Source organism: Stegostoma tigrinum, chromosome 5 (assembly GCF_030684315.1).
Source record: "Stegostoma tigrinum isolate sSteTig4 chromosome 5, sSteTig4.hap1, whole genome shotgun sequence".
In the NCBI taxonomy this organism is placed as follows: domain Eukaryota; kingdom Metazoa; phylum Chordata; class Chondrichthyes; order Orectolobiformes; family Stegostomatidae; genus Stegostoma; species Stegostoma tigrinum.
The window spans coordinates 5,840,419-5,860,228 of NC_081358.1; the positions used below are offsets into that span (position 1 = coordinate 5,840,419).

Here is a 19,810-nt window from a genome sequence, read left to right on the forward strand (position 1 = left end):
GGGGTAAAAGAGCCTTACTTAAGGATAGGGAGCTAACAGCACCAGGTAGAGCACACGTATAGATGTCCACAGCAAAGATGTACTGAGGAGAAGTATTTAACTTTTCTGGTAGTAGTTTTAGCTTAAGAATGGAGCAAAGCATATACCACCCAGAAAATGTACTGCAGCAACTCACCCAAATTTCTTTAATAGCACCTTCCAAACCAAAAATCTTTATTGCCATAAAGCACAAGATTAGCAGCTACGTAGATAGATGCTTGCATGTCAGATAGGATAAGGTAAAGTGCATATTGGTTCTCCTAACACTGTTTCTGACAGCTATGCACATCAGGACAGAGCCAGCTGTGTCAGGAGTGGTGCTACCATGTCACATATCATACCGTCTCAGAAATATATCACTGCTCGTTTACTGTTGCTTCATTAAAATCCTCACACTCCCCCAGTAATTGCCCTCTCAGAGTAGCTACATCATACAGACTGTAGTAGTTCAAAAAGGCACCCTCATCACTATCTTAAGAATATTTAGGGAGGTGCAATGGATGTTGACCTTGCTATGCTCATCTTGAAAAAGAACTACTTTTTATATATATTATGAAATTAACAATTGAGCTGACCTAATTAAATTTATGGCACAAATTACAATAGAGATGCAAATTCCGTGCCCACCTCTTTCCAACTTGTTTCAAAGACTTTCAAGATGTCAAAGTTAAGAAGTTAAAATGTTTCCAACTGGGAATGGGACAACCACAGGACAATTTTGACACCTTCTATACATTGTTCCCACTGGACAGGAAGTAGGGTGGAGAAGGGTTCAAATTTTACGTTACAATTTTACTAGGGCTTTGGGCCACAGCAGGAATAAGGAATTCAGTTTATCATTACCCTAACTTCCCAATCATATTACATAATCTGTCTTCAGGTCATTCCTGCATCTGTTCTGCATTATATTAAAGGCTGCACAGCAGGTTTGCAAAGCCTTTCTGTCCTCTTAGTAGTCAGAAGGATTTAACATTCGAGATTAAAAGTAGCTTCAGTTTTAGTCATAGATTATAGGCAGCACAACAAGAAACTCAGCCTGCTCTGAAGGGACCAATAATTAAATATATGGCAATTCTCCATCCTATAAGTTTGAAGAGATTCCATTATTCAAAGAAAGAAAAGAAATATCTAAGATGATGAACAACCTAAACTGCATTAACTCTGAACAGATCTGATGTAGATTTTAAAGGAAAAAAATGCTTCATGCCAGTTGTTGACTATGAGCTGATTTTATGTTGAGATTTTCAGTTCTATTCTGCCTGGTTGAGAACTATCCACAACCAGTGTAAGTATTAAAATGTATAAGTGCAACAAAAACTGCATGTTGCTACATCTGAAAACTGAGAGCTACTCCCACGATGAGGCATTCCACTCCCGCACATCCCAGACGTTCAAGTTCTTCAAGGACTGCAACTTTACCCCCACAGTGGTCGAGAACGCCCTTGGCCGCGTCTCCCGCATTTCCCACAACACATCCCTCACACCCCGCCCCCGCCACAACCGCCCCAAGAGGATCCCCCTCGTTCTCACACACCACCACACCAACCTCCGGATACCACGCATCATCCTCCGACACTTCCGCCATCTACAATCCGACCCCACCACCCAAGACATTTTTCCATCCCCACCCCTGTCTGCTTTCCAGAGAGACCACTCTCTCCGCGACTCCCTTGTTCGCTCCACACTGCCCTCCAACCCCACCACACCCAGCACCTTCCCCTGCAACCGCAGGAAATGCTACACTTGCCCCCACACCTCCTCCCTCACCCTTATCCCAGGCCCCAAGATGACTTGCCACATTAAGCAGAGGTTCACCTGCACATCTGCCAATGTGGTATACTGCATCCACTGTACCCGGTGTGGCTTCCTCTACATTGAGGAAACCAAGCAGAGGCTTGGGGACCGCTTTGCAGAACACCTCCGCTCGGTTCGCAACAAACAACTGCACCTCCCAGTTGCAAACCATTTCCACTCCCCCTCCCATTCTTTAGATGACATGTCCATCATGGGCCTCCTGCACTGCCACAATGATGCCACCGAAGGTTGCAGGAACAGCAACTCATATTCCGCTTGGGAACCCTGCAGCCCAATGGTATCAATGTGGACTTCACCAGCTTCAAAATCTCCCCTTCCCCCACCGCATCCCAAAACCAGCCCAGTTTGTCCCCTCCCCCCACTGCACCACACAACCAGCCCAGCTCTTCCCCTCCACCCACTGCATCCCATAACCAGTCCAACCTGTCTCTGCCTCCCTAACCTGTTCTTCCTCTCACCCATCCCTTCCTCCCACCCCAAGCCGCACCTCCATCTCCTACCTACCAACCTCATCCCACCTCCTTGACCTGTCCGTCTTCCCTGGACTGACCTATCCCCTCCCTACCTCCCCACCTATACTCTCCTCTCCACCTATCTTCTTTTCTCTCCATCTTCGGTCCGCCTCCCCCTCTCTCCCTATTTATTCCAGAACCCTCTCCCCATCCTCCTCTCTGATGAAGGGTCTAGGCCCGAAACGTCAGCTTTTGTGCTCCTGAGATGCTGCTGGGCCTGCTGTGTTCATCCAGCCTCACATTTTATTATCTTGGATTCTCCAGGATCTGCAGTTCCTATTATCACAGCTACTGAGAAATTGCCACAAACAGTAAACAACATAAAACTTCTGTGGGCTTCCTCTTCACTCACAATCATCACCACTCCTGCTAAATGTTGGTCATGGGTGGTGTAAGAAATGGTCAAAAGAAGCAATGCTGCAGAAATCTGACATTTAGAACTATTTTATGGTGCATCTTTATATGGATCATAGTTGACTTTAATTTCAATCCCGACTAAAGGAATCTACCAGGGACACCCTTTTTCTTCATGAATGCTTATTTAAACTGCACAAAAAGACTTGCTTTTACTTATCATCCAACTTACTCATTCCTGCCCATTACATAGAAGAAATATTTATAAAGGGGAAGAAGGTAGACATTGGTGGCCAAGATGGGAAGATGTATCTTCTCCTTTTGTTTTTCATCCATTATTATTATTGATCCAGTTTGATTGCCTAAAATTTGCACATCCATGAATCATCATGGACCATCTGGAAGAGCATGGCTTGATCAAATACAGTCAACACAGCTTTGTGAGGGGTAGGTCATGCCTTACAAACCTTATCGAGTTTTTTGAGGATGTGACTAGAAAAGTTGATGAGGGTCGAGCTGTGGATGTGGTGTATATGGACTTCAGTAAGGCATTTGATAAGGTTCCCCACGGTAGGCTCATTCAGAAGGTCAGGAGGAATGGGATACAGGGAAACTTAGCTGCCTGGATACAGAATTGGCTGGCCAACAGAAGACAGCGAGTGGTAGTAGAAGGAAAATATTCTGCCTGGAAGTCAGTGGTGAGTGGGGTTCCACAGGGCTCTGTCCTTCGGCCTCTACTGTTTGTAATTTTTATTAATGACTTGGATGAGGGGATTGAAGGATGGGTCAGCAAGTTTGCAGACGACACAAAGGTCGGAGGTGTCGTTGACAGTGTAGAGGGCTATTGTAGGCTGCAGCAGGACATTGACAGGATGCAGAGATGGGCTGAGAGGTGGCAGATGGAGTTCAACCTGGATAAATGCGAGGTGATGCATTTTGGAAGGTCGAATTTGAAAGCTGAGTACAGGATTAAGGATAGGATTCTTGGCAGCGTGGAGGAACAGAGGGATTTTGGTGTGCAGATACATAGATCCCTTAAAATGGCCACCCAAGTGGACAGGGTTGTTAAGAAAGCATATGCTGTTTTGGCTTTCATTAACAGGGGGATTGAGTTTAAGAGTCGTGAGATCTTGTTACAGCTCTATAAAACTTTGGTTAGACCGCACTTGGAATACTGCGTCCAGTTCTGGGCGCCCTATTATAGGAAAGATGTGGATGATTTGGAGAGGGTTCAGAGGAGGTTTACCAGGATGCTGCCTGGACTGGAGGGCTTATCTTATGAAGAGAGGTTGACTGAGCTCAGTCTCTTTTCATTGGAGAAAAGGAGGAGGAGAGGGGACCTAATTGAGGTATACAAGATAATGAGAGGCATAGATAGAGTTGATAGCCAGAGGCTATTTCCCCGGGCAGAAATGGCTAGCACGAGGGGTCATAGTTTTAAGCTGGTTGGTGGAAAGTATAGAGGAGATGTCAGAGGCAGGTTCTTTACGCAGAGAGTTGTGAGAGCATGGAATGCGTTGCCAGCAGCAGTTGTGGAAGCAAGGTCATTGGGGTCATTTAAGAGACTGCTGGACATGTATATGGTCACAGAAATTTGAGGGTGCATACATGAGGATCAATGGTCGGCACAACATTGTGGGCTGAAGGGCCTGTTCTGTGCTGTACTGTTCTATGTTCTATGTTCTATCATCTGCATTGAGACTGTCTACTTCCTGATGCCTGGGTATCTCAGGCAAACATGTGGCATTTTCACAAACTATACTTGAACACTTACAAGTTAAAGGTAACTTGCTGAAAAGACGCGAGTAGCACTCTCGTACACATGGTGCCATTTTGCAGAAATATTATGCAAACTCAATGGTGATGGACAATGAAACAACTAACAGGAGTAGAAGCCTCCACAAATATTCCACTCCTCAACAACAGGACAGTGCAGCACATCAGTGCAAAAGACAAGGTTGAAGCATTTGAGTCCACCTTCAGCCAGAAGGGCTGAGTGGATAATCCATCTTGGCCTCCTCCAGAGATCCCAGTACCACAGATACCACTCTTCACTCAATTTAGTTCACTCCACATGGTATCAAGAAACATTTTTTATAAAATCCCTAAAGTGTAGAAACAGGCTCTTCAGCCCAACAAGTCCACACTGACCCTCAAAACATTCTACCCAAACCCATTCTCCACCTAATCTATGCCTGAACACTACGGGCAATTTAGCATGGCCAACCCACCCAATCTGCACATCCTTGGACTTTGGGAAGAAACCAGAGAAAACTCACGCAGACACGGGGAGAATCTGCAAACTCCACACAGACAAATTGCCCAAGGGGGAATCAAACCCGGGTCCTTGCTGCTGTGAGGGAGCCGTGTCAACCACTGAGCCACCGTGCTACTCCAAAAGCATTGTAAAGCATTGAATATTGTAAAGGCTACAGTTCCAAACAACATTCTTATGATCTTAATGAAGAACTGTGCTGTGGAAATGGCATGTTCAAAGCCAAGATGTCCCTGTACAGCAACAATACTGGAAACAACCCAACAAACAGAAAATTGTCAAGTTATGCACTATGCACAAAATGCAGATCATATCCAATCACCTGATAATAACCCTCTCAGTCTATTCTCAATAAGCATCAAAGGAAGGACAGAAGGGATCATTCACAGTACTTTCAAATGGCTGAGGTAGTATGAACTGCCGATGTTGGAATCAGAGATAACACAGTATAGAGGAACACAGGAGGCCAGGCAGCATCGGAGAAGCAGGAAAGCTGATGTTCAGGTTCCACCTGAGCTATTCAGCTAATGACCTCGTTTCAGCCTTGGTCCAAGGAAAGACAAGAGCGCTGAACCCCAGGAAGTGACTACCTTTGACATCAAGTCACTGTTTGATCAAGTATGGCATCAAGTAGCCCTAACAAAACTGGATTCAATGGGAATCAAGGGGAAAATTCTCCACCAGCTAGAGGCATACTGAGCACAATGGAAGTTGGTTTTGGATGTTGGGCATCAATCATTTTGGTTTTTGAAAATCACTGCAAGTGTTCCTCAGAGAAGAGACTTGGGCCTATCTATCATTAGCTGTTTTATCATGGTCTTCTTCTCATCTTAAGGTCAGAAGTGGGAATGTTTGTTGATGTTTGCCCTAGATTCAGCACCATGCATGTCCTTTCAGATACTGAAGCCGTTCATGTCCATATGCAGCAATACCTGTACAATATCCAGGTCTGGGCTAATAAGTGGTAAATAACATCCACACTACATATTTACCATGTGAAACAAGAGAAAATTAATTATCTTCCTTTGATATTTAATGGAATTACAACTGTAGAACCCCTAACCATTAACATTTTGGGGCTTCCATTCACCAGAAACTGAACTGAACTAGCCATATACGTACAGTGGCTACAAAAGCAGATCAGAGTCTGGGAATACCGTAGCAAGTATGCCATCTCTTATGTCTTCAAAGCATTTTCACAACCTACTTGATTGGCACACCATACACCACCTTCAACACTCTCTTCCTTTATCACTAACGGACTATATTTCTCTGCCTCCTGCAAAAAATTAACTATATTAGAAAAAAACTTAAATGTTTTAACTGTAATATTTCCTTTTATTTGTGTATATATTAAAACAAGTTTTCACTTCTGGCTAAGCTGGAACTAATAAACAGCTTACAACACAATTGAATGAAAGGCGACGTTGGGCAGTTATTCACTTAATTTATTACTCATAAAGGGATAAGACATCTAGAATAGGATTCACACCTCATCACATACCTGGACAACAGCAGTTTGCCACGAAGTTGCAGATCAGCAGCGCAGTCTTCTGATAAGCAATTCCTTTCAAAAACCGTCTGTAAAATAAGAAATAATGCAATAAGTCAGTGAGGCGATATAGAGAACACTGAAAGAAGGCAGGAAAAATTTGAAATGCATCAGTTTAGAAGAATACAACAGCTATGCTTTGCAATTTTATTTTGAGTTTCTGAAACAGTCCTAATTTCTACTTCTTTACCTTAATTCCCTCTCTCCTTAGTTTCTCACTGTTCAGTGTTGTACAAGTGTAAAAACTTATTGTTTAAACCAAGGTTTTTCCACAGAAATCAATAATTTTAAACTTACTAATCTATCCATCCTCCTTTATCAGACAACTCCAAACATTGCAAACCCAACCAGACTACTTTGTCGTTCTCTCGGATCGACACCCTATCCAGTCTTCCATTTAAATGGAACTAAATATCTAAGATAACAAATCAGGATTGTGGAATTCACAATTAGGAATATAACATGCCATTGCTGTCAAACATTGAAATCAGTTGGTCAGCATTAATGTATTTGTACACAAGTGACCTTCAGGATAAACAGCAGAATCTTGGGTGAGCAAAGTTATCCATGTAGTTATATAACTAGGATGTCCTACCTAATAGTATCAGAGATAATGGGAACTGCAGATGCTGGAGATTCCAAGATAATAAAATGTGAGGCTGGATGAACACAGCAGGCCAAGCAGCATCTCAGGAGCACAAAAGCTGACGTTTCGGGCCTCTGATGAAGGGTCTAGGCCTGAAACGTCAGCTTTTGTGCTCCTGAGATGCTGCTTGGCCTGCTGTGTTCATCCAGCCTCACATTTTATTGTCCTACCTAATATATTTGTTGCATCTCAGCAATCTTATTGAGCAAAATAAGTAATCCTAAAGTCAGAACTTGCTTCAGTTGTGGGTTTCCAGCACCCATTGTAATTAAAACTACATGACCCTTGCAATTGAAACATGATGGTTATCACTTAGAAATATGTTGAAAATGTTTTTTTTTGGTCACTGCTGATCACATGGATTCATGTAACAACCCCAATACGAATTAACAACAGGAAGCTTTTATTTCAGCTAATGTAGAGCTTGAACCTGTCAAAGATGGGTGGGTTTTTACGCAGGTGACAAATTAAAGTAGCAAAAACAACTAGTATGTTCAGGAAGCTAGCAAAACACATCAGTCTGAAACTATAACCCACACATGTTATTCAGGTAATGGGAAACCGCCATGTGGCTGCTGCCACTTACATCTGTTAAGTAATTATTAGCTGCTGTATTAATCTAGGATTAAATTCTGTGCACAGGAGTTCTCATGGAACTTACCAGGAAAAACACGGTGAAAGGACAGCAGGAATTCATATGGTCGAGAGAACAAACTGGCAAAAAAGTTTTAAATGTAAAATGGGTAACCTGCATACTTGCCAAAGTAAAGGCCTCAGAAACATTCGGTGAGCTAACAGTGTGTTTTTACTGCTTTGGAGGCAATTTTCAATACTTCAAAATCCCTTCCTCCACTCTGAACTGGGTTAGTATATGTCGTCAGGGCACTACAATACTTACTTTCTTAGGTTCCAGCTAATTCCAGACAGCTTTGTTCTCTTTTTTAATTCATTCATGAGATGCGGGCATCACTGGCTGAACCTGCATATATTGTTGCCCTTGTGAAGCAGGTACTGAGCTGCCTCTGCAGTCCACTTGCTGTATGTAGACAGTAAATGCTGTTAGGGAGTGAGATCCAGGATTTTGACCCCGCAACACTGAAGGAACAACAATATATTTTCAAGTCAGAACAGTGCATGGCAGGGAGTGGAACCTGCAAGTGATGGGGTTCCCGTGTATTTACCACCCTTTTCATTGTATTGGTCATGGGTTTGCAGAGTGCAGTCTAAGGAGCCTTGAACCTCTGTGGTGTATCGTTTAGGTGGTAAGCACCACTGGTATTGAGCATCTGTGTTGCAGGGATTGAATGTTTGTGGATGTGGTGCCAATCAAATGGACATCTTTATCCCAGGATAGTGTCAATCTTCTCTAGTGCTGTTGGAGCTGCACTCATCCAGGCAACTGGTGAATATTCCATCAGTCTCCTGGTTTGTGAACTGTAGATAGTGGACTCTTGGTAGGGAATCAGGAGATACAAAATTGCTGGCCTTTGACCTGCTCCACTAGATATACTATTTCTATGACTAGACCAGTTCAATTTCCATGAATGGAAACCTTCAGGATATTGATATCGAATGAATCAGTGATAGTAATGCTATTGAGTATCAAGGGATGATGGTTAGATTCTCCTTTGTAGAAGATGATTATTTTCTGGCACTTGTGAGGCATAAATTTTACTTGCAATTTATCAGCCCAAAGTTGGATATGGTCCAGGTCTTGCTGCATTTGGACACGGACTGCTTCAGTATCAGACAAGTCACAAATGTTGTCGAACACTGTGCAATCATCAGAAAACATCCCCACTTCTGATATTAAAATGGAGGAATTTCATTGATGAAGCACTGAAGATAGTTGGAACAAGGACACTACCCTGAAGAAAAGCTATAGTGATGTCTTGGTGCTGTGATGACTGACCTCCAACAACCTCAACATCTTTGCCGGGTATGAATCTAGCCAGCAGAAAAATTTCCCCCGATTCCCATTGACTCTAATTTTGCGAGGGCTCTTGATATCGCACTCAGTCAAATGCAGCCTTGGTGTCAAGGCCAGTCACTCTCATCTCACCTCTGGAATGTAACTCTTTTATCCATGTTTGAATCAAGGCTGCAAGCAAGTCAGGAACTATGTGATTCTGCTGAAAACGAAACTAAGCATCACTGGGCAGGTTAGTGCTGAGCAAGTGCTGACTGACAGCACTGTTGCTAACACCTTCCATTACATTTCAGTTGATCGAGAGTAAACTGATGGGGTGATAATTGGATAGGTTGGATTTTTCCAGCTTCGTGTGCACGTAGACATACACAGGGAATTTTCAACATTATTGATTAGATGTCTTGTTTAGGGGTGCAGCACATTTCACCAACTGTTCCTTAATATCATGGTGGTTACTGGTGGGTGTGACATACGAAAAGATGAGGGTAGCAGTCAGTGGTGGCTCGTTCGACAGGGGTCTGATAAGGTGCCTAACATCATATCTGTGATGAAGGCACTCACAGGTTTGTTAGCCTGAGAAGGGATATGCAAGGAAGCACATTGAGGGGCCTGTGCTGTGCCACTTAACTTTCCTGTCCTGATCACTGAACCTCCTGTAACCCCAACATAGAAGCACACACTATATTCCTTATGCAGACTGTTCCTACACTTCCAACCACATTTGTTTACTGTCTGAAGCTACCTTCCTTCTTCCACCTGTGGGGAACAGAATCTCTCTTCGTAGGAATTAGACACTGTCTCCTTGTGACACCTCCCGCCCCACCCCGCCTCAGCTGGGAAGGTCTGGCTCTGTCAAAATGCATGTTTCAATTCTCATCCTTGGCAGGGTTCCTTTGAAAAGGGGAGCTTAATAAAACCGTGCAGGTCATCATCACACCTCCTCACTAACTGGTCAAAAAATCTAAAAATCAGATGCAACTCAATGGGTGTATTAAGAAGGCATTGATGAGCACGAAAATGAAATCTCCATTAGACTTTTCTTCTACAAACAGGTTTCAAGGTTAATATCCAGCTTCATGCATTTAAAGTTCTAATTTTGACAAATCCAAGGCTTCGCATTGTCTTGCACTGGTTTTTCCCAGTTCCAGAGAGTTTACTCAATTCCTCCTCAATCCATTAGGTGGAGCAGCATACTCTGGCATCTCTTGTCAAAAGGAACTGGCTGAGCGAAGCTGTAGAAAACTAACTGGAAGAGCCAGCCTTCAGAAAAGCTGTGAAAAATCTGTGGCTTCACAAGGACTGGAGGAAACACTGGAAAAGCTGATAGAGGGCCCAATCCTGATTGAAGCAATGGAAAAGTCCACAACATGCCCAGCCCTAAAGAAGCCTGTGGAAAAGCTAAGAACCGTCTGTAGATCTGTTAAAAAAAACGATGAGATCATACACTCCTTTAAGCAAAGAATATTGTTTCCAAACTGCTTCCAAAACTTTCTGCAACACATTTCTTGTTCTGGCTATATATGCCACACAGCACAACAGAAATTACGAATCACATCACTGACATAATAGAGCTGATCAATATGAATAGATCAAAATAAAACATGTTCTGGGATAGAGATAACAAGGTGCAGAGCTGGATGAACGCTGCAGGTCAAGCAGCATCTTAGGAGCAGGAAAGGGATAGCTTTCACAAGGATTTTATTCGTTTATGTTCAACCGATCAAAACCTTCTTGCCTTTTATCACATGGATTCATTTTTGACCTGGTTCAAGATTTTTAACTGTAATATTCAAAAGCAACAGCATATTTATAATTGATCAAGCAACCTCCAGAGGAATTAACATAGAAAGATTTCTTGTGAAGATGCTGTGGAGTACTGGAGTAAACACTGCTTGCTTGTGATTAAGTGCATGATCCTTATTCAGTGCCAAAACTGGCAAACTGAATCCTAACCTCATGTACTGAATGCTAGGAAGACCTTTGAGGATTTCAAACAAAAAATTAAGTTATGCAATCTTTGGAATTATTATGTCATAAATGAAGGCCATTCAGTCCAGTGCATCCAGGTCAGCACTCTGTAGAGAAATCCTCTCAGTCCCACTCACTCACACTTTCCCTCTGGCCTTATAAGTTTAGTTTGCTCAGGTCCATTCCATTTTCTTTTGAAATCATTCATTATTTCCTGCTTCCACTGCCTTTAAAGGCAGCAAACTCCAGGTCACGATAATAAAGTGTGAAGCTGGATGAACACAGCAGGCCAAACAGCATCTCAGGAGCACAAAAGCTGACGTTTCGGGCCTAGACCCTCTCTGATGAAGGGTCTAGGCCCGAAACATCAGCTTTTGTGCTCCTGAGATGCTGCTTGGCCTGCTGTGTTCATCCAGCCCCACACTTTGTTATCTCGGATTCTCCAGCACCTGCAGTTCCCATTATCTCTGATACAATTTTAAACTCCAGGTCACTACCAGTCAGTGCTTAAAAATGTTTTATTTTGCTGACCAGACAGCATTTATTGCCCATTCCTAATTGCCCAGAGGGCAACTGAGAGTCACCCACATTGTTGTGGGTCTGGAGTCACATGTGGTCTGGACCAGGCAAGGATGGTAGTTTCTTTCCCTAAAAGATGTTAATAACCGGATGGGTTTTTCCAACAATCAACAATGGATTTACAGTCATCAGTAGACTCTTAATTCCAGTTTCTTTTCTATTGAATTCAAATTCCACCATCTGTCATGACAGGATTTGAACCTGGTCCCCAGAACATTATCGGAGTCTCTGGATTAACAGTCCAGCAATAAGACCACGAGGCTATGTTTCTCATATTTCCTGTTCACCTCTTGTTCAAAACCCTCAATCAGTCTTCCACAGTCCTCATAAATCCCTCATTACAAACAAAAACAAGCATGTAAACATTTGCAGTTCTCCGGGACCCTGGCACCACCCAGGGATCTAAGAAAGATTCAAGCATAATGGTCTGTTCCTCCACAATCTCCAACATTTGTTCCCTCAGTAATCTTGGATATGTCCCTGGTGACTTACCTACTTTAGATACGGACATCCTAACTAATCTCTCCTCTTTGTCAGTTTTTAACCAATCAATTGTCTCAACTAAGATAACAAGATGTGGAGCTGGTTGAACACAGCAGGCCAAGCCGCATCAGAGCAGCAGGAAGGCTGACGTTTTGGGCTGAGACCCTTCTTCAGAAATTGTCTCAACTAACTTTTCTTTCACTGTGAGTTGGGAAACATCTTCTTCCTTGGTAAAGGAAAGATGAAAAGCACTCATCAGTAGCTCAGCTCTACACTGAAATAGCTCCACAGAGGCTGATATCCTGTCACCAAATCACCTTTTGTTGACATGTGGAGAATCCTTGACACTAATCCAGCTCAGTCACAGCTAGCTGTCAGAGTGAGCAGGATGTCTTGATACTCCTCTTATCTGTCAGTCACAGCTCCCTGATGAACCAGATTTACAGGCCCAGTCAGGGAACTCACATTGCACGAGGTGCAGCTGGTTGGCCCTATTACAATCACTACGATGACAATTAATTTTTTCATAGAGATAAACCCTGTGCTTTGACTACTTGACCAGGGTTGTGACTTAAAGTATACTTTTTACAAGTTAAGGTAAAACCAAATGCCCAAGAATGGGGGATGGCAGGATGTTGATGTAAACTCTATTTGACAACAGGGCCATGTTAATTGGTTGCCATTTGGGCAGTGGGCCAGGTCTAACACTATTGAATGTCAAGTGTGAGCTTCAGGCACAAAGAGAGAAACGACTGGCCTTGCTACCTGCAGACACAGACCTAACAAAGGCAGTCAGAATGAAAGTAGCTGCTGCAATAGCAGGCAGAAGGAAAAGACTGCTTTTGGATTCATCACAAGCAGAGTGCTGGCGCAGATAGAATCTCTAGTACCTCAGGAATCCCTGGCACCTGTCAGCCAACACTGTTACCGAGTGATGGGGTGAGGGCAGGTTGAGCACATTATTGAATGGTTAGGGCATAAGGGAGGGGGACGAATTGTTTGAGGTGAGAGGGTGGGAAAGAACACTGTCTGGGGGGGGGGGGGTGCACTGAATGAGAGAGAACATTGCACAAGCTGAGGGAGGTGGTGAATACTGTCTGGAGGGAGGGGCTGTTTTTGCAGAGGGAGGGTTTGTTTACACCAAACCAAAAATGTCAACCATGGGCTAAGTAATATTTATTGTGATTGTCAAACCTTTGTTCAGGATCAGCAACTAAACAAGGGAAACTAACATTTAAAGTGGTCCCTTTAAAGCAAGGGAATATCCCTAGGCACTTCATAGGAACATGAGAAAACAAAGTATGATACTGAGCAACATAAAGGCAATTTTTGGAGCAAATATCCAAACCCATTGTCAAAGACATGAATTTTAAGAAGTGACTTAAAGGAGGAAAGCTCATAAAGGTGTACAAGAGTGTTTTCTAAAGATTAGGGCTCGGCAACTGCAGGCATATCCACTGAAGTTTGAGGAATTAAAATTGGGGATGTTCAAGAGGCCAGAATTAGACCAGCATAGATGTCCTGGAGGGTTCAAGAATTGGAGGAGACTATAGAGATAAGGAATTGGAAGACCACAGAAGGATTTAAAAACAAAGATTGGAATTTTGAAATCGAGGCATTGCTTGAGCAAAATCCAATGCAGCTATGGAAATGATCTTTAATATCTGTGAATTGAGCTTTTTGGCTAATGAAATAAAGGCAAGATTGTGGTCAAAGCGGCTCAGCCTGGATCAAGGCAGCTTTAATTGAATGATATTAGCAAACAAGCTCGGAAGAAAAACCATTACATATTCCCATTAATAGAATGGCACTGTGAACAGAAATTACATTATTGGAGCAACAGTGTCATTAATTTGCTGTCTGCAGCACAATAAGTGTTCAGAACTGTTCTGAACTTGTATTTCAATTAAAAAAAATTTTTGAAGCTAATGCCAAACTATTACAAAGAATTGATTCCTATTAATAACTTAACTTTCCTTATTTTCACAGATTGCACTTGTCATTTGCAAAGCCTGGCATCTCACTTGATTCATGGAACAACACAACACTAAACAAGTTATGCTAGATTTCTAATGCAAATATCCTCAGGGCATAAGAGCATCTGGACAGCATATTGAACACTAGTGCCTTTTAAAAAAAGCTTTAAGTCCTTTGACTTATATTTTAAACAAAAGGACAGAGATCAATGCTGACGATATTTCAACGACAGCTAAACAAATTCTAGAATACCATGGAAATCAACTAACATCTTGAATTTCCTCAATTACAGTAACTACGTATGAGTTCTTCATTGTAGGTGGGCTGTTCTCAGAGTTAGTCATGCAATGTTCACTTTCAGAAATCGGAATTTACATCTGTATGTTGTTACATGTTAAATCCAAGCAACTCCTATTCTAATAGAAAACATTTTTGTTCAAGAATCTGTCATAGTTGAGTCAAAAGAATTTATACAAGAATGTTTAAATCATCAGCATTGTCTGGTGTGTTAAATTGTTAATGATTGGTTCTGTACCTCATAGTTTGCCGGGGGAGGACAGCCCTTCAATAGTCACAAGGTGTTGCGAACACTATGTTGTCACTTTGGCATGAATATGAAGAGGTGCTAGCCTGACCCCTCATCCACTGAAGCATGTAGTTGTCATACCTTATCCAATATGATTTCCCAACAGAATGAGTTTTACTTCAATATAAAGTAATTCAAATCACGCATGGCACTATTTCAAAAATGTTGACAAGCTTGTAAGGTGTTCAGGAACATTTTAAGGACTTGAATAGATTTATAGAGTTAGCAAAACTGAAGACACTCATGTTCAGAAGTTCAAGACTTGTCATTAGGAATAGCATTTGTCAGCAACAACTCATATTTGAATAGTCTTTTAATATTGTGAAACATTCCAAGTTGCTTCACGAGCAATACAGCACATCTATTTAGTTTATTTAGCTGTCAGTGTGACATTTGTCAATTAATATTACAGCAGGAGTCATATTGTTAGTTGCAGCTTAAATTCTTGAATTCTCTTGTGTTTCCCCCTCTGGCAATCATACTTCAACTTCTTCCTTCCGCATAGAATAGATTGGGCATCAGCTCTTTGATATAATAATCAGAGAATCCCATGATGAATATCTATGCTCAGTGACTAAGTTTTCACTTGGCAACAGAATATTACAAGACAGATGCTGGACAATGTTGCAGGAAATAACCACTAGAAAGAAACAAAGAATGAGAGGGTATGAAAAGGTGCAGTCTTTGAAATTAGTACCGAGGAGGTTCACTGAGTTGATCCTGCGCACAAAGAGATGATTGTTAATGAGGGGAGGTTGAGTGGGTTGGGTTTGTATGGGTTGGAATTTTGGAAAATAAGAGGGAAGACACAAAATTCCCAGGGGGTTTAACAGAGTTAATGCAAAGCAGTTGTTACCCCTTGTGGGAAAATCTAGGACCAGGCTGCAAAATCTCAGGGTGAGGGGTCACCCATTTAAGGTACAGAAAAGGAGGAATTTCCTCTCTAAAGATGTGAAATAATTAAATTCTTTACTGCAGAGGCAGTCGGTGGTGGTGGGGGAGGGCGGGTTTATTGCTGCAAATGACACATTTGCAATCAGTGAGGGAATCGAGGGTTATGGGGGAAAGACAGGAAAGTGGAGTGGAGGAATATCACGTTAGCTGTAACGAGTGAGGGTGGAAAAGATTTGCTGGGGTGAATTGTGAAGGATTAGTCAAGAAATTCCTTGCAGCATTTTGGGCTCCTCCAAAGTTACTTTTCCAGAATTGCTAGTCTGGGAAAACAGGCAACATTTCATAAGGACAGATCTTAACTCTTCAAATGTGGACAAATTGTGGGAACAAATAAGCATCTCAAGTCTTCTTGGTTGCAGTGTATCTTCATGGAAGACACACAACCTCCAAAGAAAATTACGTACAAAGTTAAAAGTGTTTAGGTATAGCAAGCTGAGTTCAGGAGGGTATTTCCTAGTTTCCTGCTGTGGTTAAAGTGTGAGACCAAGAAACATTTATAGTTAGCCAATATCTTAAACTCTCAGCTCTGTTGATTGTATCTTATGTGGAGTTTTATAGGATAGTGTGCAAACCTCAAATGGTGAGAATTATTTTACCCAAATGTTTTGAGCCATACTGGAAATTACAGCCAAGGCAACTTCCATGGTCCTTGCTGAAGGACTTCAGCCGAGGCCATCCTCAATTCAAATAAAAACCAAAAGAACTGCAGATGCTGTAAATCAGGAACAAAAACAAAGTTGCTGGAATAGCTCAGAAGGTTCGGCAGCATCTGTGAAGGAGAAAACAGAGTTAACATTTCAGGTCCAGTGAGCCTTCCTCAGAACTGACAGTGACTGGGAAAATGTCAGTTTATATGCAGAAAATAGGGAGGTGGGTGGGGTAGGGAGTAAACGATAAAATAGAGCCAACGAGAGAGAAAGACAGTTGGACAGGCAAAGGAGTTGCTAACAATCAGGATGGGAGGGTGAATAACTGTTAATGGGGACTGTTAGTGACTAACAACAGGGGGTGTGTAATGGCAGGCTATGTGATAACAAGGCCTGGTGTGTAGGGTGGGGGGCTGGGGCATGGGAGAGTTTAGGCCCTAAAATTATTGAACTCAATATCGAGTCCAGCAGGCTGTAGGGTCCCCAAGCGGAAAATGAGGTGTTGTTCCTCCAGCTTGCAATGGGCTTCACTGGAACACTGTAGCAAGCCAAAAACAGAGATGTTAGTGAGGGGACAGGGTGCTGCATTGAAGTGCCATTTCTGAAGAAGGGTCTAGGCCTGAAACATCAGCCTTCCTGCTCCTCTGATGCTGCCTGGCCTGCTGTGTTCATCCAGCTCTACACCTTGCTGTCTCATACTCACCCTCTCAGCCTGATGTTTGCAACTCCTTTGTCCGACTGTCTTTCGCTCTCTGGTCTCTATCCTATCGTTTACTCCCTACCCCACCCACCTCCCTATTTTCTGCATATAACATGACGTTTTCCCAGCCACTATCAGTTCTGAGGAAGGGTCACCAGACCCAAAACGTTAACTCTGTTTTCTTCTTCACAGATGCTGCCAGACCTGCTGAGCTTTTCCAGCAACTTTGTTTTTGTTCCATCCTTAATTCAGTTGTTAAAAACCTGATACTCAAATCTCCTCTATTCTCAAAAGAGAAGCACCTGATCTCCATTCAACTGTTCTAAAACCATCTATCTGTGAAAGAAAACCAGCTTGGGTCTTCAGTTCTTTTATTTAACTACTGCTTGTGTCAATTTTTACCCAATAAAATCTTTGCAAACATATATTCACTGCCAAAATATCCTCGTGCTCTCAAACTACAAATATGAATTACAGAAACATACAAATATGCTTATGGCACCCAAAACACATCAGATATAAAAGTACTGAAGTTATGAAAACTTTTATATTCAGAAAGAAAAAAAGACAATGTCACACGCAGAATTCTAAACAATAATATGAGGCTGGAAAGCAGAGTCAGAGTAGACGTTTGGTTGTCAAAGGGTTGAATTAGGGCCATTGTATAGCAGATAAGACTAAGTTACAATAACTTACTTACGCACCTCAAGAGAAAACACAAATCTAGGTTAAAAGGGTCCAAGATGGAAATAGTGTTGGAGAGAGACTTAATTGATCTCAGGACACAGAAAGCAACAGCACAGGTCATGTGTGATGGTCTGGTCAATACTGTCTGAAAAAAAGGAAAGGTGTCAGAAAATGGAGATGTGTTCTAGTTTTAAAAGGGATCAATGATTTTAATCTGGTAATCACAGATGAATGAATTAAACTTGACATGAAGAACTTAATTACAAGCATCATTAGTTTTGCTTGTTATGAACACCTAGAAGATTTAGCGAGATAGAGAACACATAACAGACCAGCATTATATATATATAAACCCAACTATTCAAAGTCATTAGAACAGTATATTGGGGAGGTATTGTGGGCATTATCTACTTGGATTTTCAAAGTGTTTTTGATTATTTTGGAACAGACCCTTTGGAGAAGTTTATGTTTCACGGCTTAGGGATCACAAATAAAAATTATGTAATTCTACAGCACATGTAAGTATGTGGTCTCATCGATATCCTGAATAACTGAAGTGCAACCTCGATACTTTTGTATACAATTCCTCTTCCAATTAATGTTAACAGTCTATTAACTTTTCTGATTATGTGCTGTAGCTGCATACAAACCTTTTGTAATATATGCACCTGAACACTCAGATGCTTCGACATCTCAGTGCTCTGTAAACTCTCACTATTTAAATATTAATAGAATCCCTTTAATGTGGAAACAAGCCATTAAGTCCAACAAGCCCACACCACCCTCTGTAGAGCATCCCAGCCAGACCCATTCCCCTGATGTCCCAAGTCTAATCCACCCAACCTAAACATCCCTGGGCACTGTAGCATGGGCCAATCCACCTACCCTGCACATCTTTGGACTGTGGGAGGAAACTGCAGCATCTGGAGGACACTCACGCAGACACAGGGAGAATGTGGAAACTCCACACAAACAGTCGCCCGAGGCTGGAATCGAACCTGGGTCCCTGGTGCTGTGAGGCAGCAGTGCTAATTGCTGAGTTACCGGGCTGCCCTAATGACATAGAACATAGAACATTACAGCACAGTACAGGCCCTTCGGCCCTCAATGTTGTGCTGACCTGCCATACCAATCTGAGGCCCATCTAAACTACACTATTCCATGTACGTCCATATGCTTGACATGCTGCTTTTCTATTCTTTCTGCAAAAATGGATAATTTCACATTTTCCTACATTACATGCCATTTCCCAAATATTTACCCACTCATTTTATATATTCATAACTCTTTGTAAGCCCGCTTGGGTTCTCTTCACAATTTACTTTCCTACTCATCTTTGTGTCTTCAGCAAAGTTAGCAATTATACGTTTGGTACCTTCATCCAAATTATTTTTGGAAATGTCAAAATTCCAGCACAGATCCCTGTGACACACCAATCATTACATCCTGCCCCATTTACACCAACTCTATGTCCTTAGAGCAAGCCATTCTTCTAACCGTTCCCACACATTATCCCTTATGCCATGAACTTTTACCTTCTACAGTAACTTTTGATGTGGTACCTTATCAAATGCATTCTGAAAAATCTAAGTATCGTGAATCTACTGGGTCTTGTTCATTGACAGTCTGTTATTTCCTCAGGGAACTCTAAGAAAGTGCTTAAAATTGACATCCATTTAACAAAGCATGTTGACTCTGCCTGATTACCTTGAGCTTTTCTAAGTCCCTTGTTATGATGTCCTTAATAATAATTTCAACATCTTCCCTATGACCAATGTTAAGATAACTGGTTTCCCCCTTTCTGTCTCCATCCCTATGGAATGAAGGAGCTACATTTGCTAATTTCCAATCTGACGAAACTTTCTCAGAATCTACAGAATTTTTGAAAATTAAAACCAATACATCAATTATTGTTCTAACCAATTATTTTAGTACCCTAAGATGAAGTCCATTAGCAACTGGAGATTTGTCAGCCTGCAGTTCCCAACCATGTGCTCCACATCCTGGCTTCCTGAATTTAGGTCATTCTTCTCTCACTCCGACTTAACTTAATGTCCTGCTCAGAAGTCCTGTACCCTTCAATATTCAGGTCCCAATCTCTGCCAT

The 19,810-nt window shown here is 42.1% G+C and overlaps 1 protein-coding gene across 1 annotated transcript in view; it reads right to left on the minus strand.

Annotated features, from left to right (window-relative positions):
• Nucleotides 1–19,810, minus strand: part of itga9 (integrin, alpha 9) — a 389,128-nt gene that overhangs the window by 132,825 nt on the left and 236,493 nt on the right. The window contains exon 17 of the mRNA XM_048530144.2: nt 6,500–6,576. Within this exon, the coding sequence (XP_048386101.1) occupies nt 6,500–6,576 (77 nt within the window). The remainder of the gene's footprint in view (nt 1–6,499; nt 6,577–19,810) is intronic.